Source organism: Engystomops pustulosus, chromosome 1, assembly GCF_040894005.1.
Source record: "Engystomops pustulosus chromosome 1, aEngPut4.maternal, whole genome shotgun sequence".
NCBI lineage: Eukaryota > Metazoa > Chordata > Amphibia > Anura > Leptodactylidae > Engystomops > Engystomops pustulosus.
In genome coordinates this window covers 254,577,332-254,604,020 of record NC_092411.1, presented here as the reverse complement: position 1 = coordinate 254,604,020, position 26,689 = coordinate 254,577,332, and the positions used below count along the sequence as shown (strand labels likewise).

Genomic DNA, 26,689 nt, shown 5'->3' with positions numbered 1-26,689 from the left:
AAGCTTTATTGTTTACATCCCGTGGGTAAAGACCGATCTCTGGTCATGTGATGTCACACAGGTGCGTGGATCGTTATATCACAGAATAATCAGAGCTGTATGTTATAATGAGCAGTGCACCTGTGTGACATCACATGACCAGGGATATAACGAGCCGTGCACCCGTGTGACATCACATGACCAGGGATTTAACGAGCCGTGCACCTGTGTGACATCCCATGACCAGGGATATAACGAGCCATGCACCTGTGTGACATCACATGACCAGGGACCTTCATTTACCCATAGGAAGTAAACAAATGAGGCTTCCTATAAAACAAGATGATCTAGAAAACTGAGGAGTTCATACAGATGGAAAATGGAACAATACCAATTATTTGCTGAATGTGGATAAGTCCTCTAAGGCCACTTCCACATGAACATGTGAAGGCCCACATAGTCTGGGGAAGCGTATAGCCGCGTGCTGGGGAGCACTGCTCACCCCTCCCCTCTTCATAGCAAGACTTGGCACTCCGCTGTAAAAAACAGGAAAAGATGTGTGCATGCTTGATCTTTTTCCTGCGCATGGTACAGTGGCACACAAGTGTGCTCAACTTACCCCAGCTGGGTGTCTATGGGGACATATCCGCGGCCGGATATACGTCCCTACAACCTCCATGTGAAAGTGGCCTAAGTTAGGCATAATAGAGAAACACATAGGTGTGCAACTAAAATCTATAATGTGACAGTGTGCAAAAAAGGACAAATTCATATCCTATTTACGGCCGCCCCTCATGTCACTTTTTCAAAACTCGTCTGGGACCTCGACGTCTAGTTTTCTACTGCTTTCCTATCCAAATATAATACCAAGTCTGGGAAGGAGCCATTTTTAGGTTTCAACAAATTTATCAACAGGGCACAGGTGACCCTGTGCACAGCAGGGCAGGACTAGTCTACCCCTCATACCCCACTTAATAGAATGAAAACCTGGTAACACCAATGTAGCAATGTATGAGAGGTAGATTGGTGAGATCAGATTGTCATTGTGTTCAATATATTTAGTGGTTACGCTTTTTCAAATGAAAAATAAGATTGCATTAAAAAAAACAACAACAAAAAAAAAAAACAAAAAAACATCTTCTATGGCTGATGATTAAGGGTCCGCTCTGACACAAACTGGCCACCATGTTGTAGGTCAGCTCCTTGCTGAGAAAAACACCCACATAGGCTTTTCATTAATATTTAAACCCCCCAAAAATCCACTTTGCTCCTCTTCCATTCATTAGTGATTGAGCGAGTCCTCCTTTATTCAGTGTGTGCGCTGGTGTTGATCTCATTTAACGCTTGCCACCTATTAACCCCATAACTGGCAGATGGCCGAGCGGCCGTAAACGTTCCCTGCACCTCGGTGACTGCATCGTTACCTCCACATTTTCGGTGACAGGCAGCACAGGTGGGTGCAAGATAAATTGGTTTCTCTGCTCCCATTCTCTTCCCCACACCAGTCACATACTAATCCTGTAACCCCTGTGGGGCCTTTTTAACCTTTCACCCTTCTTTCCATAACAAGCATCTCAAATACCTCGCACTATAAATGAAATGCATCTATTCCCCAACCTATTCAGTCGGCATCACATTAAATACAAATAATGATTGTGGAAAAAAAGGAGGTGGAATATGAAATTTCAAGACTTCGTCCAGAAAAAACACATTGAGTATCACTGGGTGGTTTGCTGTAGATTTGATTAATTGCATTATTCCCCATTTGTCAGGTTGCTAGTCTCAAATCACTTTCACATAAAATACTTTTTCTCTTTCTTTCTTTTTCTATCCCCCGGCCATAGAAAGTGTGTAACCCTGCAAAACTGTAAGTTACAAATGCCAAGATAAGCAACATAATACTTTAATATTTTCAGTATAATATCGAGGCAGAAAATTCAGAAGTGCGATGTTCTGGTCTATTGTAACATCAGGAGGCTAAAAAACATATCTATTTTTTTTTTTTATCTGGAGAAAACTTTCACAAAAACAAACAAAAAAAAAGTAAATTCTAACATCAGTATAGAAAAAGCTTAGTAAATAAATAAATAGAAAATAAAAACAGGTAAAAAGCTAAAGTAATAATGGAAATAAAAAAAAAGACTAAAAACAAGCAAAAATTGACTGAAAACAAGTGTATAAATCAAAATAAAAACAAGAAATTATAAAAGTAAATAAAAAGTCAAAACAAAGTTAATAAAATAAAAAGCAAATAAAAGAAAAATTAGTAAAAAGTGAATAAATGAAGATAAAATCAAGTAAAAAGTGAATAAATAAAAGTAAAAACATGTAAAAAGTTATAAATAAAAAGAAAAAAAGAAAAACAAGTAAAAGGTAAATAAATAAAATACAAACAACTTAAAAAAGTAAAATAAAAAAGTAAAAATAATTAAAAACAAGTAAAAAGTGAATAAAAATGACATGAAACTGGTAACCCTTTATATAATTGATAAAAAAATAGAATCATCAGAAGTGCAGCAGGAAATCAGGCGTGTTGACTGTTTTTGTGTTTTATTTGCGTTTCCTTTTTTTTGGTACAGGATTTGTGTTCATGGTAAATTGTTCTACAGGGGATTCTTTCACTTTCTGACCATGAAATCCTCCGTCCGCATTAGATTAAACTGAAGGGATTTCCTTTCTTATGTTCCAAAAGTGAAATGCGTTGATAGCATTTGTTGGAAGAAATAATAACGCTAATAAAAAAATAAAACCTATGCAGAGCGTGGTAATCACCATGTCTCCACGCTTCTCCTCATCCTCCAGAGTGGTGGCTAATCCATCAGCGCACATAATGACAAATACATAAGGCATGACATCTAATGGGACAGGTGACACTTGCCTCGTGCAGACGGCTTCATTTGCTATTGTACACTGGATATAAGCGATGCCTTGGCCATACCATGACAGGGAGAGTCATATATGGATCCTATATGACGTGTCCACTTGCTTCCTAACATCACTTTTTAGCGGCAGAGGCTCCATTTTTTTAATAACACACAGCTCCAAATCCCCAGCACAGACACAGCAGGATGATAAATAATACATTGCTGGCTGCCAAAAGCAATTGACAATAAGGGGAACTTTGTATTTACTGCATATTAGAAGTGATAGATATATGATGGCTGAAGGGCCCACTGCTAGGACCCCCCACCGGGACTAACCTGCTGCCATATTTGTGTGTAATCCTTCAATAACTTGGTTTTCCGTGGAACCAACAAGTATCTGTGCGGTTTCTGGTATATGTGTACAGGTTACAAATACCCTAATTCACATGCAAAATATTGAGACTTCATGCAGGTTGCACGTTTTTATAGGTGAATATAGAAATCTGTTCTATATTCCCCCACGAGAAGAACGCTGCCATATCCAGCACAGCGGTGGCCTCTCCTGCGCCATTGTTTTTTTTTTTTGAGACTTGTAGTTCCAGTTTTGAACAAAATTATATTGGGATCCACTCGTCATCCCCTAGGAAATAGACATCCTAATTTAGATGCTAATAGGATCTAGTTCTTTATCTATTGTGTCCAGTATTCAAAAAGACTTTGTGTCCCCCTGTGGTACTCTGGTGGGCCAGTCAGACACTGCTCCCTGAAGAAAAGTTATACAATTTTCCCCAACATACTTTCAGTATCAATTCCTCACAGTTTTCTAGATCTCTGCTTGATATCATTGCAAAGGAAGCTTTATTGTTTACTTCCTGTCTATGAAAACCGGTCTCTGGTCATGTGATGTCACACAGGTGCACGGCTCATTAGTATTAAACATATTAAGCAGAGCTGTGTGATGTAATGAGCCGTGCACCTGTGTGACATCACATGACCAGAGACATGAAGCTTCCTGTTGCATGACAGCAAGCAAAAATCTAGAAAACTGTGAAGAACAAATACAGAAAGTGTACTGGAAAAGTGTATAACTTTATCACACAAACAATAAAACAATAACAATTATTTAATGGAAGTGGAAAACCCCTTTAATAAAGCTTGGTACAACCCCTATAAAGAAATAAAGCACTTTTTACGGTTCATTCTTTGGCTTCATATGTTGCAATGTTTTATGTGATTTCACATTTCTAGAGATGTGCAGGTGAGCTGTAAAACCATTACATTTAATGAAGATAAATAATCCCTTGCGTCTGCAAATCCCACATGACAGGATGAGCCGAGACTCTGACATCTGCCTCCATTCTAAAAAGGAACGTGGGGTTCAGTAAGGACAGCGATGTACAAGATAACACACCTGGGTCTGCTCATTTACATTAATGGAACGTCTCAGATACTCTATATGTATTATGACAAATTGAACCGCAGAGAAACCGGTCCTCACTTGTTCAGTGTCTGTTCTGGTTATTAACATACTGGTAGCTCTAGAGTCTGGCACGTCAAACCATATTATTAATTCCAATTGACCCCATGACATTCCAGGGTCCATAATGGACCTTCTTATTAGTTAGATAAGTCTCACCGGACCTGCACTTACTTTTGTATTAAAGTCTAGAGCCTTCTGCGACGTCTTGTAGAGCTCGGGGTACTTTAACATGTTCTCTTTGCGACAGGATCTTTCAAATATTCCAAGGGTGAGAGGAGGAAGTGCTGTGAACATCTACAGGAAAGTAACACAACTCGGCTTAAGAAGAGCTTAGATACCATCATCATCCAACAAATGTCACTGCACAAGGGTTAATACCTACCACGTTGTACAGACCAATGCACCAGCGTTCAAAGAGGATTTGTCCAGAGAACCCATTCATGAAGGCAAACCAAATCTAAAATATAAAAATCTAACATTAACACCAAAATGAAGAAGATTGAGATCTACCACCAATCAAAAAGGCAAAAGGTTGTGTAAAAAAATGGCTTTTATAAGGATAACTTTTTTTTTTTTTTTTTAGGAACAGTGAGATTCCTTCATCAGGTTGCTTGGTCCAATGACTTGAGTCCCAATTTCATCCACATTGCACACAAGTAAAGCCAAGGGAAGCCTGCGACTGATGTTCTGAACATGTACGGAGACCTTGTATGCAGAGAGGTCTAAGGGAGAATACTTAAACTTTCCCCTCCTGGATTTAAGGAAATGAGTTATGGTAAGTTGTAAGGTTAAAAAAAAAAAAAGTTTGGGACCTTTGATAATAGACATGCAGGTGCTTTAGAGCCCCCCCCAAACTACTGACAGGTTCCCTTTAAATCAAATAAAAAAATAAAAAGAGAAATTAAGGCATCCTATTCCTACCATAGAGGGGACACAAACCTTCTAGTTGAAGGGGCCATTCAGTATAGGATCAACTTTCAGAATTATGCTTAGGAGCCACAAGTTCTCTGAGGCGTGTTACCAAAGCCCCTCCATTCTGTAGCCTCACAGGGTGTTACACACAGTCACCCAGCCTTCTGCTCACTTAGCACTTCTCCCCTTTCCTCGATCCGTCCTCCTGCACAGTGTAATAGCCTGCAGCATGGAGGGGCTCTGGTAACACCCCCAGAGTCCTTCTGGTTCACAAGAACTATATATTGGTTTGTTGATTTTATGAGGCCATGGATAACAAATATAAGAGCCTGGTTTATTATAGATTTTGATGGTAGATTTCCTTAAAATAAATTGAAAGTTTTCCCATTGGACATGCACAAAAAAAAAATAAAAAGTAAACCGCTAATAATATTAGCATCGATGTGTTCTTCTTAACGTATTAAAATATATATATTTCTTTTGACAAATGAGGGATATTCTTTTGACAAATTAGGGGTATGGGACATGTACATGTCAGCACTGATGGGAAAGACCTCTTCTACAAAGGTGGACACACCCAGTTGGCAGTTTGTTCTTTACTTTCTAGGAGGAATAACAGAAGAAAAGTAATACATTGAAGACAAAGAATTAAATCCGAAATACGTCCGTATAACACGTCCTCTTTGTTTAGTCTGCAGAACTGCATCTATTTGGTTATTTAGCAGAAAGTCTCCTGTACATTTAGACCTGTAATTGTCGATTAAAGTGAATCATCAGCGATACTTGTCCTTAGACATAAATTGGTGTTTGGTAAATTACTGCTACTAATTCACGTTATACAACTGACCCAGTGAGTCAGATCCTGGCCAGCAAGGAAAGGATTAAAGAAAAAAACAGAGGGGGGAGAACTTCCCCAGTGCGGATACAAAAAGTGCATGACACGGCGTACAAATGAATTTTATAAACAATGTCCTGGGCTTTGTCACAGTGAACGCTTCATTTAGCCACATTATGGAAGCATGAATTGCTACAAATTCACCATTTATCAATATATACCCAAGCTGGCTTCCTGGAGAATAGCGGCTGAGCACAAAACACCTCTTTCACTGCCACCAGCTTTTTTTTTCTCTTCCCAATAGAGAATTTTTTTTTAAATAAAAAATGCAAAAACAAATTGCTACATACAGGGAGATGGAAAAAAAATCTGTATTTGAACACAGAAAACAAACAAAAAACACTAAAACAGTAACAATAAATGAGAAGACTATATTCAACATTGTGGTATTTACAACCCTCAGAGATGTAGCTGCAGAACTTGTGCCAATATACTCTCTGTATACTACACATATATAGAAGAGAAACACAAAGAATGGGTGCTTTCAAGTCTTCATGGTTACATACTACAAACAAGCCAAGTGTAATTATTTGACATGGACATAAAAATAATAACATACAAAAAGAAAAACTGGTAAAAACATCAAGTCTTGGTTCACACTTGTGGTGAAATTCACACGAACTATGGCCGCACAGAGAGATATGGTGCCACCCACGTGTGGCACAGTACCGTTCCGTACACAGGAGAAAAGATAGGACAAGTACTATCTTTCTCCTGCATCCCTATGGAGAGGGGAGGGTGTCACCCCTCCTCCTCTCCAGCGCGCCGCACATATGCCCGCCCAGCATACGTTCATGTAAATGTAGCCTCACACTCTCCGATTTGGGGGAGTGCAAAGGAAATTAAAATGGAAGGCGAACAGAAAGTATTCAGTTTCTCATTTACTTCTATGCAACAAAAGTTACCATCTGCTTGGCTTCCCTTATTAATAGCTGAAAGAATGCAGGTTACCGTGTCTCCCCCCCAACCCCTCCCCTCGGCCCTCCCTGCTATGTGGAAATCTGCCAAAAATCAGATGTAACTTTAAGGAAATCTACTATCAAAATCCATCATGATAAACCTGGGACACTTACTCATAGATCCCGACACGGTGACTGTGGTAATCTTCTAATATTTGTTATCCATGGCCTCCTTCCTTCTTCTTATATTTGATATCCATGGCCTCCTTCCTTCTTCTTATATTTGTTATCCATGGCCTCCTTCCTCTTTCTTATATTTGTTATCCATGGCCTCCTTCCTCTTTCTTATATTTGTTATCCATGGCCTCCTTCCTTCTTCTTATATTTGTTATCCATGGCCTCCTTCCTCTTTCTTATATTTGTTATCCATGACCTCCTTCCTCTTTCTTATATTTGTTATCCATGGCCTCCTTCCTTCTTCTTATATTTGTTATCCATGGCCTCCTTCCTTCTTCTTATATTTGATATCCATGGCCTCCTTCCTTCTTCTTATACAGGCAGTCCCCGGGTTACATACAAGATAGGGTCTGGAGGTTTGTTCTTAAGTTGAATTTGTATGTAAGTCGAAACTGTATATTTTATAATTGTAGTTCTCGACAAATTTTTTCTTTTGTCCCAGTGACAATTGGAGTTTCAAAATTTTAGCCGTAATTGGACCAAGGATTATCAATAAAGCTTAATTACAGACACCTTATAGCTGATCATTGCAGTCTGGGACTATAGTAAAGCATCCAGAGAGCTTCACCAGAGGTCACAGTGGGCAGAAGGGTCCGTCTGTAACTATGGGTTGTCTGTAAGTCGGGTGTCCTTAAGTAGGGGACCGCCTGTATTTGTTATCCATGGCCTCCTTCCTTCTTCTTATATTTGTTATCCATGGCCTCCTTCCTTCTTCTTATATTTGATATCCATGGCCTCCTTCCTTCTTCTTATATTTGTTATCCATGGCCTCCTTCCTCTTTCTTATATTTGTTATCCATGGCCTCCTTCCTCTTTCTTATATTTGTTATCCATGGCCTCCTTCCTTCTTCTTATATTTGTTATCCATGGCCTCCTTCCTCTTTCTTATATTTGTTATCCATGACCTCCTTCCTCTTTCTTATATTTGTTATCCATGGCCTCCTTCCTTCTTCTTATATTTGTTATCCATGGCCTCCTTCCTTCTTCTTATATTTGATATCCATGGCCTCCTTCCTTCTTCTTATACAGGCAGTCCCCGGGTTACATACAAGATAGGGTCTGGAGGTTTGTTCTTAAGTTGAATTTGTATGTAAGTCGAAACTGTATATTTTATAATTGTAGTTCTCGACAAATTTTTTCTTTTGTCCCAGTGACAATTGGAGTTTCAAAATTTTAGCCGTAATTGGACCAAGGATTATCAATAAAGCTTAATTACAGACACCTTATAGCTGATCATTGCAGTCTGGGACTATAGTAAAGCATCCAGAGAGCTTCACCAGAGGTCACAGTGGGCAGAAGGGTCCGTCTGTAACTATGGGTTGTCTGTAAGTCGGGTGTCCTTAAGTAGGGGACCGCCTGTATTTGTTATCCATGGCCTCCTTCCTTCTTCTTATATTTGTTATCCATGGCCTCCTTCCTTCTTCTTATATTTGATATCCATGGCCTCCTTCCTTCTTCTTATATTTGATATCCATGGCCTCCTTCCTTCTTCTTATATTTGATATCCATGGCCTCCTTCCTTCTTCTTATATTTGATATCCATGGCCTCCTTCCTTCTTCTTATATTTGATATCCATGGCCTCCTTCCTTCTTCTTATATTTGATATCCATGGCCTCCTTCCTTCTTCTTATATTTGATATCCATGGCCTCCTTCCTTCTTCTTATATTTGATATCCATGGCCTCCTTCCTTCTTCTTATATTTGATATCCATGGCCTCCTTCCTTCTTCTTATATTTGATATCCATGGCCTCCTTCCTTCTTCTTATATTTGATATCCATGGCCTCCTTCCTTCTTCTTATATTTGATATCCATGGCCTCCTTCCTTCTTCTTATATTTGATATCCATGGCCTCCTTCCTTCTTCTTATATTTGATATCCATGGCCTCCTTCCTTCTTCTTATATTTGATATCCATGGCCTCCTTCCTTCTTCTTATATTTGATATCCATGGCCTCCTTCCTTCTTCTTATATTTGATATCCATGGCCTCCTTCCTTCTTCTTATATTTGATATCCATGGCCTCCTTCCTTCTTCTTATATTTGATATCCATGGCCTCCTTCCTTCTTCTTATATTTGATATCCATGGCCTCCTTCCTTCTTCTTATATTTGATATCCATGGCCTCCTTCCTTCTTCTTATATTTGATATCCATGGCCTCCTTCCTTCTTCTTATATTTGTTATCCATGGCCTCCTTCCTTCTTCTTATATTTGTTATCCATGGCCTCCTTCCTTCTTCTTATATTTGATATCCATGGCCTCCTTCCGTCTTCTTATATTTGTTATCCATGGCCTCCTTCCTTCTTATATTTGTTATCCATGGCCTCCTTCCTTCTTATATTTGTTATCCATGGCCTCCTTCCTTCTAAACCAATGTTTAGAATCTTGCTGATGAACCAGAGTTGTGCAGGCCGAGGGTTCCAGAGCCCCTCCATGCTGTAGCTTCACAAGCTGTTAAACTGTCTCCTCCCTCAGAACTTTCCGCCTCTCTATGCCAGCTGTAATCTCTCAGTGGGAGGGGGGGAGTGCAACAGCCTCTAATAACATGTCCACAGCCCCTCAGGCTCATTACAATAATTCTAAAAGTTGATTTAGAAGGAGGGAGGCCATGGATAACAAATATACGAATATTACCAAAGTCACTGTGCCTGGATCGATGAGTAATGTCCCTGGTGTATCTTGTTTGATTTTGATGGCACATTTCCTTATTCCGTAACCTCTCTCCCCAAACCAATAGCAGCCTCCTCCTGCAGTCATACACCGATTATTTCTCTACCTACCAAATCTCCATACAGACAGAGGAAGCATAGATTTGATAGAAGCACATGTGGCCCAATGCCATTATTGGGACACCATTCTTTTTTTTTCTTCATTAATGCTTTTTTTTTTTTTTTTTTTTTTACAAGCTGCCAGTCAATATGAGCACTGAGCGTCTCTTCAGATGGTATTTGCGAGACACTAGAGGGGCGTAGCGGACCTGCCCCCGCAGCCGCTCTCCTGATGCAGCATTTCTGCATATTAAGTAGCAGCTTACAAATACTTGGTAAGTTGCTGCTTCCACGCCGCAGCACAGCCGCCTGTCTGCCCCGGATGGGCGCTCTGCCTCCTCTCTCCTAGCCTCGGCCTTGTCAACATCTGCACAACTTGTTTTACTTGGCAAAAAAACTACTAAGAGGGGAAATCATCAAAATACCTCGGAATTACATGAAATCTGTTTTCTTTATGGCTCTAATAAGACAGTGAGAAATCATTAACATCTGACAGCCAGAAAGATCATTTGGTAAATGACCTGGAGGACTGTATGAGCAATTCCCATACAAACGCACACACGATATTTTATTCAGCGGTTTCTATAAAGTTGATTTACATCATAATGGAAGTTACAAAGCTTACTATTAGAATCTGCTGTATTAATTTCTGAAATAAAAAATAGCTTCAAAAGGTTTCGTTATGCTGTAAGACTAAATGAGTAGTGTTAGAGTACTATGATGCTGAAAGAGACGATATAGGATAGGAATAAGTGTCAAAAGCAGTGTAAATGCATCCCTGCCGTGTCTGCCTAAACATTGAACCAGAAGTTTGACATCTTAACAATGCAACTGGCACTATTACAGAATAAGATGTATAATTAGACCAATAAATCAAAACTGGTTGCCCATCAGCAAAACAACGGGTACCCAAAGCGGCACAAGCAGTACCCGGGGCACTAAGGCAGTAGGTGGTATTAATAAAATACTGCTTAACTGTTTATCTCCACTCACCTCGATGATATAAAGCACAATATTCTTGTAGAAACAGTATAAAATACACTTGGCCACTCTGTTGTAATTCCAAGCACCATGGACCAGCAATAAGTTTTTCAGATATTGAAACTGCAAGAAAAAAAACCCCCCAGAAGAATTAAATAAAAATTAACTACTAATTCACAAAATAGGAGAGGGAATAGAAAAACGGAATGAATGGCTGGTAACAATGATGTTTTATAGAGCTTATAATCTATGCATCCCAAACACTAAAGACTTAGGAGTTAATGGACCAGGAGAAATGGCCCGACACGTACTACATTACTTGCATATTTGGCAGCGGACCCAGTCATTGGGACTATTGTGCGGCACTCACAAACAAGTAAATGCAGCGTCTTACAGACTGTCTGAAGTATTATATTAAACCTATACGGAATACTTAATTAAAAAATTGCCAAAAAAAAACAGAACACCAATAAAAGTGTAAAAGTCACTACCTGTGCTATGGAGTAGTCCGAGGAGTTGGCTGCTTGTAATCCTTCATTGCCGCTAATCCCAACGCCAACATGCGCAGTCTGGATCATACTGACGTCATTCGCTCCATCGCCAATGGCCAAAGTGATGACCTTTACTTGTTTTTTAACCATATCTACAACTTCTGATTTTTGAAGAGGGGACACCCTGTATATAAATCAAAACATATTATTAGCAAAAAAAACTCATGTCCGATAAAAAAAAAGTTGATTTAGCTTTTTTTTTTTTTTTTTTTAATTTTCATGTATTTTACAATCTAGATCTATAAAGTATAAGTTTACTCCTGCTAGTGACAGGTCTCATTACATGTCCGTTATTAATTGCATCTTTTTCTCCATTATAAATAACAAGTGTAATGAAAGATGGCGTCAGATGCATCGAAGTTTACGGGTACTAAAAGGTGGATTAAAGACCTACCATTCCCCTTCGGTTTATAGTTTATGTGGCTCTTCTAAAATGCAGGTGTGAACTGGACCTGAATCTACAAAATGAACCTGACTCGGTGCATAGAGAATCCATTCGACTGCAGCTCTCACTAAGTGTGGTGACACGTGGCGTTTTGAGGCCGTTTTAAGTTATTGCGTTTTCATATCGTAAAAAAATACATGCATTAAAAACCGCATGTGTTTTTGACAGGTTTGACCAATTATCTTAATTCAAACTGGTCAAAAATGCATGCTTTTTTCCCCAACGCCATGTGTGTCACCACCCTAAGAGTTTCCAAAAGAAAAATAGCACAATAATCATGCTTGGCAAATTTCGGAACTCCTATTTTTGCTTGTTATTGTTTACACCTCTGGCTGGACACGTTGATGGCCACGTAATTGCTTTGACCAATCAGGAGCCTCTCAAAGCAAGAACAGTGACATCACTAGTGAAGGCAAGTACAGCCTATTTTTTCCATTGACAACCTTCCCAGCCTCCAGGGGTTCTTTAGGGTGAAGACTAATAGATTTGACACCTGAACCATTAATTTCAGAAAGAATTCCAAATAAATCTATAAATAACAATTCACACATTGGAAAGAAAAACAATGACTAATAGAAGAAACTTAGAATCTCAGGTGGCGGCAGTGAAACGTATACAGGGCTAGCCAAAATAAAGTCAATGTTCGGTATTTGTATAGATTAAGCAAAGTCTGAATCCCATGGCAAACACAAGGCTCATGGCATGTGCGGCTTACATGGAGGTGATGTATATCGGGCAAAAAGAATTAAAAAATAATGATGTATAGATAAATTTTTACAAAATGTTTACAATTTTACAAAAATAAAGAGAAATTTGAGAAATAAGGGACAGAGAACAAAAAGTGTCGTTACCTGCAACAAATCACGGCTTTACAGGACAGAGCGAGGTCGAGGAAAGTCTGTCTCACGCCAAATGTCAGCGCGTACTTCAGGGATTTGCCATCAATGATTAAAGCAAAGTCGTTCTCCTTCCTCAGCGCGTCTCCAAGATTACTACAGTGATGGCTTAAAACTTCACGAGTCGTCTACAAGAGAAATAGTTAAAAACAAAAAAAACATTTTAGACCACGCAGTAGAACAGGGGTTGCTTTAAAGGGGTCCTTCTAAACCATGTCTTTCTTCTCTTCCCCAACATCTAACACCCAACTCCCCCCAATGGTTGTAACCTTCGGGGCATGGTGCGGGCGTAGAGGACACCTAAAAACAGCACATCAGCTTTGTTTGCTTGGGCCAATGAAAATTCAATCGACTGAATACTGCAGAGGTATAGCAATAAACAGGCAAGTAGATTTATGACATCAATGCTCTGCTAGAATTCTATGCATGCAGTCCCCGGGTTAGGCACAAGATAGGTTTCATAGGTTTGTTCTTAAGTTGAATTTGTATGCAAGTCGAAAGTGTATATTTTATAAGTGTAGATCCAGATAAAAAAAATTTTTTGCCCCAGTGACAATTGTAGTTTCAAAAATTTTTGCTATAATGGGACCAAGGATTATCAATAAAGCTTCATTACAGACTCCTTACAGCTGATCATTGCAGCCTGGGACTATAGTAAAGCATTCAGAGATCTTCACCAGAGGTCACAGTGCTCAGAGGGGTCAGTCTTTAGCTTGGGTGTTCTTAAGTAGGGGACCGCCCGTAGACGGACATCGTATAGAGAAGGTCCAAAACTTAGGCCTACTACTTTTAGCCAATATAAAAGAAATATAGATCATCTCTCATTCTCATAGAGTCAATCAGTCCATCATTACACGGTGAACGGTCATATGGACAGCATAATACTAGAGTCCTTCTTGTCTGCCTGGCCACGACCCAATTGTGGTTTCATGAGACAACCTTGGGCTTTGGACTAAAAATTTATAGGTGTTATAGTTTTCAACCCACATTTCCAGTAACTTATGTGTTGTGCCGTACTAATTCTACTAGTATCGGCAATTTACTCATATTTTTAGTGCAGAGTTCCAAGAAAATTTATTGGAGAATTGAGACATTAAAATATACATTTAGCAAGAACAGATTTCTCAAAAATTAGGACATCTCCTCTCAAGTCCTGTAATAGCCCCACAAAACAACATTACTACTACTTGCTGTGACAAACAACTATTACTTGTTAAAAGGGTTTGTTGCCAAAAGTGGAGAACCCCTTTAATACCAGCCATCATTATGAATTTTTAATCTCTTTATAATAGTGATTCAAATCTTCTAAAATCACACAGCTATTTGAAGGTGGCTGATTAAATGGATATTCCCATCTGGGAATTCATATTTAATTTTATTTATCTGCTATAAATATACATTTCCTCAGTTGGAGGTTAATATGCACCCATATGGCAATTTCCCATAAATGTAGCGATGTTGTCCCTTAGAAACGAGATAGCCGTTCTTGGATAGGACTGCCCCTGCACCCTAATAGCGGTGACCACATGCACTATTAAGTCCTGCCTAACCACCTGTATTCAGTGGTCATTACCATAGGACAACTGTGGGACATGAGAAACACCCAGATATTGCAAAAAATATGAAATCTCCCCAGCAGTGGTGGTCGTATCCAAGGACAACTGTCCACCAAGGACCACAGGATTACATTTATGGGAAATTATCTTCACACATGTACATTGTTTTTTAAAATAACATCCAATTGAAGTGTATGTATATGGCAGATGAATTAAATAATTTGTGATTTCCCAGATGAGAATATTCCTTTAATTATGAAATCAAGAGAAAATATATTAAAGCACAGCAACAAGGTCATTTTTATTGCGGCTCAAAACGTGACGTTTCGCCACTGGTTAAGAGTTAAGGAGTAGTAACTTTAGGAGTAGCTGCTATGTTTTGCTTCATGGAATGTGGGGAAATACCAAACACATTGCTTTCTCATTTCTCTACAGGTCTGTGTAGTGTTACTCTGAATGTTATGAGAGATGTGTGTGTGTTGGGTAACAAGCCTTTACCATAATCAGTTCTGACTCTGCTGCCCTTGAAACCTCCCCACAGAGAATCTTTGGAATATTTGCTCCACCAGACCAGAGGATAAACACAGGAACACACTAAGTGCCCACAGAAATTTGCCCTCATTTGGTCAAGGTGGAGTGCAAACACCTGTATGGCTGAATAATGGGCTCAGGAGTTGTATCTCTCCGCTATATTGCGTGTTGGAGGAGGTGTACTTTGATTGTTACAAACTATTAACCACACAATTATATACTGTAACTGCATTCCTAAACCTGTAACATATAGGCAGGGCCGGCGCCAGCAGGGGGCCAATTGGAATATTGATGAAGATCTTGGTGTAAACTGTGTTCTCTCTAGACCATGTAACATGGTGAATAGGCAGCAGAGTGGCAAGAAGTGGTTAATACGTTTTCTAACTTGCTTTGTATGAATATAGCATTTATGGCTTATGAGATGCATTCACTTTTTTCCCGGTCCATACTGGAATCAGTCAGCTGACCTGCCATAGCCATGTGAGCCTTTACTATGCATCAGGTCAATAAAAAGATAACAGGTGAAAAAATATCCAGACAATGGACGATTGCAAAAGATGGTCATAGCCCAGCAGCCTGGAAATGCATCAAAAGACGACCATTTATCTTGGATAGTTGTCAGGCCGGCAGCGGATTATTCCCACTTGGCTTACTATGCATGTGGGATAGGCATGGAATATCTGACACACTTGGCTTCAATTTTTACTTCCGTCCTCTAAGGGTGCGTTCACACGTTCAGTTTTTCAGATGCAGTTTTTGAAACCAAAAGCAGGTGTGGATCCTAATGGGTGAGAACATATCACTGAAAGATGCTACTCCTATTTTTTTCACTCTACTCCTGGTTTGGACATCAAAAACTGCATCTGAAAAACTGAACATGTGAACACACCCTAAAATGGGCTGGAATGAGAAATCTGCACTACAGCTCAATTATATTAATTGTGAATATGCATCTTAGAGTAATAACCAGTTGCCAGAACATAGGAGAAAAGAAGGATCAGGCATGTTTGATTTCATCATGCCCGATCCTGACACCTGGCATTTGACAGGATTTAGGTTTACCCACAAACACATTAGGTTAACCAGTCAGAGATGAGTGGGTGCAGGTAAAAGTTCTCATACGGGATTATAACTTGCCTATGTAATCCACATATGAAGTGTACAGACTCCCTGCAGTGCCCCCGCAGATGAAATAAAATATTACACAATCCCATTTGAAACCGCTTATTGCACAGACAAGCCAAGTCCTCCAAAGCTCTTCCCATCAATTCTCGTCCATGGCTAATGACCTCTATAAATGTAGTAGTCTAGTATCAGGCGTCTTACAATCTCAGAATAATCCATCCTAAAATTGCATAAAAATTAAAAAAAAAAAAAAAAAAAATCAAAGTACAACACATGCACCTCCAGAAGGATCTGGCAAACAATGAACATACTGGATGCGTGCCTTTATCAGAACCACATAATGAAGCCACAGATCCCAAAAACAGAGGCCAAGTTTGACATAATGAGGTCTCATCGCTTAATTCATCTCCAGGAGCCCAACAAGCTGTACTGGATACAACAAAAACACTATATTCAATCATGCCGAATTATACTTACATCAAGCGATCCTTCATTTATAACAATTAGGCCCATATTCTTGGTCAGAAGTCGGCACGAATGTCCTGTTAAAAGGGACAAAAAGTAGAGTGTAAGTGGCCAATTTATACTAGAAATACTTTACATAGGTCTTCAGAAATCCCTGGAATTCATTAAAAGCAGCATTAGGTAATGTCTTTGGGGTAATAAGTTAAGAATCGTGCATTTTACTAGTCTATAATAATCACATAAAATATCAGCAACCATCATCGAGTTCAATTTCGTTAGGTCGCAATGTAAAAAAAAAATGCATACAATAAAACACAAGTGCTATAAATTTTAGGCTGTAAAGTTTTTTTTTTTTTAATGGTTCCATATTAGCAGACATAAAAGAGCTGTAATTTAAGGATTTGTAAGATTCTGTTCACATGGGAGTCATGGTTTCTATTAATAAAAGGAAACCATGATGCAATGCCAGAAGAGTCACATAAAGGACACCAATGGCATCTAAAGGACTCAGAGGCCATCATGTCCCATCATTCAGCTAAAGATTATGTACAGGCGGTCTCCTTCTTAAGAACACCCGACGCCTAGATACAAACGGACCACTGGATATTAGTAATTTATTGTACTTTAGTCCTAGACTACAATAAACAGCTCTAACAGTTATCACTGGTGTCTGTAATGAAGCTTTATTGTTAATCCTGGTTCTTTGGGACGATCCGGTTTTAAAAATGTTGGATTATCATGAGACCAAAAAAAGTGTGTCTGGAGCTGCAATTATAAAATATACAGTTCCGACTTATATACAAATTAAAATTAATAAGAAACCTACGGAACGTATCTTGTACGTAACCCAGGACTGCCTGTATTGTTTTACTCTACATATTACTGCACTTACATAACAATCTTGTCTCATTTTCTCCATTAAATTAATTCATTTTCTGTAAGGAAGTCTCATGTGCCTCATTGTATAGAGACGTACCTGTGCAGAGAACCATTGCAGGAACCTACAAGGATCAGTCTTCGTGTTCTGCTGAGGTCGTTAAAAGGCAAAGGGGATTGGATGCCACTACATGGAATCCATCCCCAGCCTCCGCTGAACATATACTATGGGGGTTAAGTAAATATAAGGAAATACCTTAAACATCAACAACAGCAAATCACCTGCTTTTGACAGTGTTGGCCCCACCCTCTGTTTTCATGAGGGAGTGGCTGAACAGAAAGATGTAGCCCAATTCTGAGCATACAGCATAATATGCTGCTGTCCTCGGTTAAAGGATACATAAGGCATCTTTCCAATATATCCTTACAACAAAAGGGCAGAAATAAGATATTTATAGGACAGGACAGTCACTGATGAGAGTAGGGCAGTGACGGCGAACCTTTTAGAGACCGAGTGCCCAAATTACAACCATACTCACTTATTTAAATGCAAAGTGCCAACTAGGCAGCTTTTAATGGTATCTGTGTCCTAAGGACACCAATACAGTTGAACGAAATAGGAGAAATTCTGATTATCATTGTAGCTTTCTTCCAGGGGCCCCTGAACAGGAAGAATTGCGGGGCCCAGAGCAGGAGCTCCAATAATAATGCAGCCTTGTCTGCACCTCCTGTAGTCCCAGGCAGCTAAGGATGTGTAGCTTTAAAATAGCACTGATCACAGCACATCCTGGGTGGCCAGGGACTGCAGGAGGAGGTTTTGAGACCTGGCAAACTCTGTGCTGGGGTGATGCTCTGGGTGCCCACAGAGAGTGCTCCAGGTGCCACTTCTGGCACCCGTGCCATGGGTTCGCCACCACTGGATTAGGGCACGCTTCCATCGAGTTTGACACTGCTTCCAGGTAAAGAGTTATGATGCTACATATTGTGTAGTCCAAGAAATAGAACATTGGATGGATATTTCATCTTCTACAGCATTCATGTAACCTCTGTGGTTCATTTCTATGAAAGCTACCAGCACTTGGAATAAGACACCTGACAGAAGAGTCCGATGATTTCTTACTCTTCCCCCAGTCAGGCCTTTCAGGCACAACATTAAAGTCATAGTAGAAATGTGATATATCCTACACGTATCACAGGCTAAAAGAAGGAATTCCCATCCAAGCCGTATACTCCGTGATACATGAGCAAAGTGTCCACAATGTTCCTATACACATGGTACAAATATATTCTAAACCCCTCAATATGACAAGAATTATACCTCTAAATGATAAGCACAGCGGCCAGGAGTCAGCCATTTCTGTAATTTCCAATGGTATTAATTATTCAGAGAAACAGAAATGTCACGAGATGATTAATGTAGACGTCTCATGGCGGAGGTCCTCAATGTTTCTCAGTAGGAGCAAACATATTGATCTACAATGACATTAATATTATAATGGGGGTTCCCTGGACTTTGATATTAATGGAAGGATCACTAATAGATTAGTAGGGGGGGCTGACTCCTGGCACCCCATGGTGATGGACAGATAAAATGGATCTATGGTACACTGGAGAGCTCTGTACATGTCCTAGTGGCTGGTGTTGCCATTCAGCCCCATTCACCTGTATAGCTATAATACCAGGTGTAGTGCCCAGGAGCAGACAAGCATTGAACTTTGTACAGTATATGGTAAATATGTCCAAACACTTTATTTCACATTAATCTATAGTGTTTTGTCATGTACTTTGTTTATTAGTACCGTGTCTGTACAGGCCTGTAGAAAGGGTTAATGAAACATTGGGAGACATTTCTATCTCTAACTAAAGAATAACTAGTAAGTTTCCACAGCTATAGTAGAAAATTATTTGGAGGGATAAACCAGACATGTTTACCATGAGAGCAGGCAGACTGACAGGTTCTGTCTGGAAACTTGTTTGCCTCTTTAGAAACTTGCCGACATAGAATATTATGTGGACATGTCTATAATGCAAGTCTATATGAGAATGCTTTGACTTAGTGCCATCCACTACATCCCCCCCAGTAGAAGGTATATAATAAACGTGTCCTGCAGTTAGGGAACAGAGCATATTCTGCCAGACTGCCTGAACGACCAGAAGAAGCTGAGACAGGGATACTCTGCCATAGACCCACTTTGGCCATAGCACCAGCGTTTTGCGAGAGAGAGGGACTCGAAACCCATGTCTTTCCTCAGTGTAAAATCCTTTTTTGCCAGGGAGGAGATCAGGAAAGCCAGCCTTATGCTTTGTTTGTGTTGTGTTGCACCCGAATTTCCTTAAGGAAAGTAGCAACACGTGGTGACACCTCAGTGGTGTCTGGCGGGCCCATTATAGCATTGGGGCCACCCTTAACCCAGGCAGTGTACAGGCTTAGCCACTACTTAATTTAAGGAGATGTGACTCAAGGGTGAATTTCCCCACAGTGTGGCCAAGTAGTGTTCCTGCAGCTAAGCTCCCATTCACTCTCATACTCATCATTGTAAAATTTTTGATAATGAACAGAAGCTCTCTAGAACTTAGCAGCTCAGAAATACAGAGCAAGATTGAGTGACATGGTGAGAATATACAGTCCACATTTCTTAATTTAGTATTAATAATTGACTGATATTTAAGCAGTTTAAACTGAAGTTTTGTAGCATGTTCATAATCCCAGAATACAGTAACAGCGCCATCTACTGGCTCCAACATAATACACCACACCCCTGCTGTAAAGCGTCTCACACTATAGATTTGACCTGCTGGATTGATTCATTTTTAAAGAAGGAAATGATGAGGAAATAAGAATAAAAAACCACATTATGTAATAGAGCAGAAGAAACTTTATGCTACTGGATATACAGGAAATGTAACTTGATTTTTAACCTGTTACATTCACCTTAAATTAACATTTGACCCTGAAAATGATGTGTGTAGAATGTTAAATGTCAGCGTTACATTTGTATTTGCTTAGAATGGCCCTGACTGATATGAGAGAACTTCCATAGGTTTGTTCTTAAGTTGAATTTGTATATTTTATAATTGTAAATCGACAAAAAGTTTTTTTTGCATCAGTGCCAATTGGAGTTTCAAAATTTTTTGCTGTAATGGGACAAAGGATGATTAATAAAGCTTCATTACAGACACCTTACAGCTGATTATTGCAATCTGGGACTATAGTAAAGCATCCAGAGAGCTTCACCAGAGGTCAGAGGGGTCTGTCTGTAACTATGGGTTGTCTGTAAGTCGGGTGTCCTTAAGCAGGGGACTGCCTGTATACATAATATCATCTGTCTGTGTTTACCTTTGTATCGGGTGTTCTGCAGAGGGACAAGAGAGAAACCATAGAACCCATCTTGTACGTAACCTGGGGACTGCCTGTATTGTTATGAATGTTATTAGCACAAACATTCCCTCCTTGAGAGTAGGAAGAACGATCCGTGATATAGTACAGATTTCTTTGCCCTTTTTCAGTTTTTTTGCTCTCCTCCTTCTAAAATCCATAACTTATTTTTCCATGTACAGATCTGTCTGAGGGCTTGTATTCTGTGTAACAAATTGTACGCCCCAGTGTGAGCATCTAATATTTCATGCTGTGTACTAAGAAAGTAAAATGACCAAAGTGGTGAAATTGACAAATAAAATGCATGCTTGCGCCATTTCCTTGTGGGCTCTGTATTTACAGATTTCACTGTACAGGTGGTCCCCTACTTAAGGACACCCGACTTACAGACAACCCATAGTTACAGATGGACCCCTCTGACCTCTGGTGAAGCTTTCTGAATGCTTTACTATAGTCCCAGATTGCTATAAATCAGCTGTAAGGTGTCTGTAATGAAGCTTTATTGATAATCGTTGGTCCCATTACCGCAAAAAATGTTTAAACTCCAATTGTCACTGGGGCCAATTTTTTTTTTTTTGTCTGGATCTACAATTATAAAATATACAGTTTCGACTTACATACAAATTCAACTAAAGAACAAACCTCCGGACCCTATCTTGTACATAACCCCGGGACTGCCTGTATAGTCCAAATTACATCTCCCCCCTTTATGATTGGAGTTGGTGCGATTATGAAAGATACCAAATTTATACAGGTTTACTGTAATATGCTTTAATATATATATATATATATATATATATATATATATATATATATATATTTATATATATATATATATATATATATATATATATATAAAAAAAAAGTTTCCTCTTTCCGTCATCTTTTGATGCCAGTGGCTTTCATTCTTTGGTTTTTGGGCCAGTGTAAGGTGTCATTTTTGCGGGGCCAGACAATGTGTTCGTTGATACTAGATTGGGGACTGTACGACCTTTGATCACTTTTTAGACACATTTTTTGGAATTGCAAAAGTGGCGATACTGACATTTGGACGCAGTGTTTGGTTATTGGGCACAACGCTGGGAATAATAATGCTATGGGCAGCGGCGCCATCACTGATTGCGGGTATCAGCTTCATTATGCCGCACACACCTGGATATGTATGGAGACGGCTCAGAGTTGCGCTCCAGATGCAGAGAGCAGCCACTCACGCATGCGCCAGCTGCTATATTCATCTCTGTGGGGATGGCGAAGATTGCGGTGTTCGGCCATGTCTGTCATCGCCATAGAGATGAACAGAAAGGCACAACAGGGATAGAACGGACCCCTGTTCTTGAGATCGGTGGGGATCTAAGTGATGGTTGTGGTTCTGTGGACAGGGCCTAACTTGTTATCAATGGAGTACCCCTTTAAATACCTTGTGATGCATAGATCGGTCATGATTTGTTAAGGTGCTAACGCACACAAATGAGCGTTTCTGTGCACCTTGGTGTTACTCCAAGGTCCTATGCACCCCTTCTTGCACAGTGTCAATGATAAGCACCTTCCACTCCGCTTTGATTGATGGTGCCCTGTGCGGGTGCACTGACCATGCCCTTGGTGCACAAACATGCTCATTTACATTTTTCTACATTCAGGTCTCAGATTTTCTTAAAAATTAAAACAAAACAAACAAACAAAGAAAAAATACAATGATGCAGGACACTTCAGCCTATATGCGACTCTACAGACCAAGTCCCTTCAGCTTCTAATTAAATACAAGGTAAAACAACACGTAAGGGTAAAATATTTACCAATGTTAATAGCCGTCTCTTGTTTATCTCCTGTTAAAATCCAAATTCTGATATCAGCTTTCACCAAGGTCTCAATGGTTTCTGGTACGTTGTCCTGTAGCTTATCCTCTATGGCCGTCGCCCCAAGTAGATGGAGGTTCTGCGGTAAATAGAAATGAGATCATAACATTAGACGTCAAATATAAATAAAATGGAAGTCAAATGTTATTGCAATGATTTGGTTGAATTTTGATCCATAACATAGGCCTCAATGTGTTAAAGGGAATACAAAACTGTAGACAGTGTTAGAGTTATGGTTACACAGATTTCCAGGGCCAATACCTGAGTATGTCAGTAGCAGAAGAACTGTGAAAAAGTGACATTAGATCCATCAAGAGGTCGAACAAGAGCTGGATTATATCAGCCTGAAGAGCTATCTGCTTTTTGCACTGTGCCGATCAAAATCCCATCCCCTCTGCCAAGAGTAATGGCTGTACCAGGATTTTGGTTGGATACTTACTTCAACCACTAAGAGCAGAGGTGTGGGGCTATGGAACAGTTCATTGCAAAGAGCAGAAAGCTCTTCAGGCTCAAAGATTTGCCAAGAGTACAGCAGGTGCCGGAAACCTGGATTAAAAGTTCACTTTTCACAGTCCTACTGTTACTTACTACACACACAAAGGTATGGTTACACTGCTCTCCAGGACCTATACCTAGCACTGTCTGCAGTTTATTATGGTCTAAGCTAGTGATGCATTCCCTCCAATACATTATCATATACATCCTTTATTTGCATTTAATATGAGGAATGTTTTTGATTACAATATTTATTTATTGATTTTACAAATTCTACAATTTTTGTCTTTGACATGTGTCACCATCTCGTGATAGTGAGCGGTGATAGTCACTCAATGCAATTTATTACTGGGGCAGGACTATCTTTTGTATAAAGGCAGTCCCCCAGGTTACATACAAGATAGGTTCAGCCGGTGTGTTCTTACGTTGAATTTGTATGTAAATCAAAACTGTACATTTTATAATTGTAGCTCCAGCCAAACTTTTTTGGTCTCTGTGACAATTGGATTTTAAAAATGTTGGATTGTCATAAGAACCAGGATTAACAATAAAGCTTCATTACAGACACCTGTGATAACTGTTATAGCTGATTATTATAGCCTAGGACTAAAGTACAGCAAATAACCAACATCCAGAGGTCCGTTTGTAACTAGGGTTCGTCTGTAAATCGAGTGTTCCCAAGTAGGGGACCGCCTGTATTATTCTTTGGTGTATTGCTATAGCTTTGAGATATGCTCTGCATGTTAGAGTTTATGTCAGCTTTTATATATATATCTCTACTTTTTAAGGGTTAACACTGCAGATTATCACAAGGGAAGTCTAGACAAGTCAGCCAAATACATGAAAGTGAGCAGAATATCTTTTTCCACCCCAGAATGGCAGGTCTTAGCACTTTGTGTGCCGATGAAATTTGCTACATAGTGCAGACTCCTGATTAAATTACGGTGTACAATAACACCAGGTCTGCAGCGCAACGTGGAAATGAGTAAAGGCGTAAGCCCAGGACATGACAGAGTTCACACCCCGGCATAAATAAACCCATGGAATAAAGAGGAGCCTGTGCCCAGAATGTCGGGTCATTATGGATTTTTATGGAGTAATAATTGTTGTATTGATCTAATTTATGCAGCTGCTTTATAGATTCAAGGGTCCACGGAAAAGCGAAATATGACAAACATTTATCATTATTATTATAGCCTTATTAAAACATAATATTACAAGCAAAGAAAGCAATAATAACTTCATATTTCAGATAAAAATGAAATATCCCAAACCGGAATTTTTTTTAATTTTTAATAAAGCAGTCTCCTAGCTAGCTGTAGTCCTTGAATTCATATGGAATATCCATACATTTTTCTGAAGGGTTTACGTTGATGATCTGGCTTAGGGACACCTATATGCTACCTACCATGCAATGTATGAGGAGTGCAGAACTAGGGGCACATTCAGTGCAATACACCAGAAATTGCAGATGTTGCCATATCTAGTGCGAAGTCTGCAGGCGACATTAGCCAACATATCTGGAGGTTACATTTGGATTTGCAGAAAATCCCACAATGCATGTTCATAGCTGCGCTTGTACTTCTCCTTATAATACCCGGGACGGATTTAGTTCACTGTATGAAGGCTGAGCTGCAACAACTACAGGGGCTAAATTAATCGTTTAGACACCATGTACATATATACATGTAACCATAAATGGCCGATTTATAATTATTATGCATTAAAGCATAACTAAATGTTACACAACTGATGATCTACTTTATTAAAGAAATCTGTTCCTTTATCCTTCCTTTTTCCCCTTCCTTTCTTCCTTATTAAAGAAATGTGTAAATCAACTTTTTGTCCTGTATTCACTAACAGCTGAGAGATAAAGGTACGTCATGTACCAGGAATGTCATTTTAAGCTACTGACAGGTTCCAAAGCCTATGCTATGCTGCCTTTGTCATTTCAATAGTTCATAATAGTTTATTTCACATTACCTGGCTCCCTGCCAGCAGCATGTGGGGAGTCCCTGCAGTCAGGCTGCAGCCTGTGTGTACCTGTGTCTCCTTATGTATTCTTCCTCTCCTCCTCACCATCCCCCTCCCTCCCCTGGCTGATATAGCACAGGGACAGAGGATAGATGGGCAGCTAGAATTGTTAGTGCCAAGATGCTGTGCCCCTGTAAACAAACAGGAGCCCGGCAGTGGGGGGTGGGGGGGGGGCGACAGAGTGCCAGAAAAGGTAAGTAGGCCACCTCGAGATTTATTTTTTATAGTCACAGAGATTACCATTATCACCTGCTGTATTGTTCCAAAATAAATACAAAAAGCTGAAAAGTTTTCGTTATGCTTTGATACTAATCACAACAGTTTTTGTGAATAAAAGATTTGTAAATGTTCTTAACATCTTCACGCTCTGCGCCGTACATGTATGAAGAGGGCTCACAGGGTGAGAAACTTTTGACTCCTATATTTACACATGTACAAAAACTACTTGAACAGCTAAAACCACCAATAAAATCCCAAATTAATAACCATACATAGAAATCCCCTTATTATAAACCTGTCGGCTCATGGAGTCGTGACACGTAACAGACAACATGCAATGAATTAGTCACTGTTTCTGGATATCAGCAGTGTAAATCTGTGAATGACATCATCACCATCGCCTGTTTCTTCAGTCACTTACTATTCCACTAGCGTTATCCCATATACTCTGCTCCTAATCGTCATGTAGGTGTATAACTTATATTACCGGAAGACTAAAGCAAGAGGCAAACAGGAGTGAACATAAAAAACTCCACCTGCTGAACGGGCTAAAAACTCATAGTAACAGGTGCAAGACTATGGCCTCCGTATAAGTGACATCACACAGGAATTGGGATACTGTCCCCGGAAAAATGACTACACAGTAAATTCAATCTGTAGAGTATAAAACATGTTCAGTGCTAATCCAGGCCATAAATATTTCACATTAGGGATCACGCTACAAGCCCCATCAGGTATGGAATATCCTTTCCAGAATTCCCTCATATCAAATTTCCCCAGTTTTCCTATATAAAAAAAATGTCCCCCAAAGTCATGTGAAAGTGAGTAGAGAAGAGTCATGTTTTACCTGAGAGACATGACACCCCAAACTTCAGTTCTATGGTACCCCAAAACATGCGGTGTTATATAAAAGAGGAATCTCATCCTTAAGATCAGTACAGAACGAGAGATGTGGGTGAGAACTAAATCTTTATCAGCAGATCCGAGAAGCACAAGCCTGATGTTATATTAAAGATACAACACTAAACTTTCAGATGACACCAAAGTTTGTTTTTATGTGCTATAGAACCAAATATAGAGGCATCTGAAGTGACACCTCCCCCATGACATGCAAACCAAACCTGGTAGCAGAACTGGAGAGCAGCACTGGAAACGACCAGGAGCCAGAAAGCCCTTTAGCAATAGGCGGACAGATTTAGTTAATTGAAACCAGCGATTAGATCTACACCCCTAGAAAAGTAGTTCCCACCA

The 26,689-nt window shown here is 39.6% G+C and overlaps 1 protein-coding gene across 4 annotated transcripts in view; it reads right to left on the bottom strand.

The window, feature by feature from the left end:
• Positions 1 to 26,689, bottom strand: part of ATP8A1 (ATPase phospholipid transporting 8A1) — a 123,021-nt gene that overhangs the window by 15,052 nt on the left and 81,280 nt on the right. For all 4 annotated transcript variants that reach the window (XM_072124949.1, XM_072124968.1, XM_072124941.1 and 1 more), the window contains 7 exons: positions 22,631 to 22,769; positions 16,598 to 16,662; positions 12,864 to 13,036; positions 11,508 to 11,691; positions 11,029 to 11,139; positions 4,706 to 4,780; positions 4,495 to 4,617 (listed from right to left, as the gene is read on the bottom strand). In XM_072124949.1, the coding sequence (XP_071981050.1) occupies positions 4,495 to 4,617; positions 4,706 to 4,780; positions 11,029 to 11,139; positions 11,508 to 11,691; positions 12,864 to 13,036; positions 16,598 to 16,662; positions 22,631 to 22,769 (870 nt within the window). The remainder of the gene's footprint in view (positions 1 to 4,494; positions 4,618 to 4,705; positions 4,781 to 11,028; positions 11,140 to 11,507; positions 11,692 to 12,863; positions 13,037 to 16,597; positions 16,663 to 22,630; positions 22,770 to 26,689) is intronic.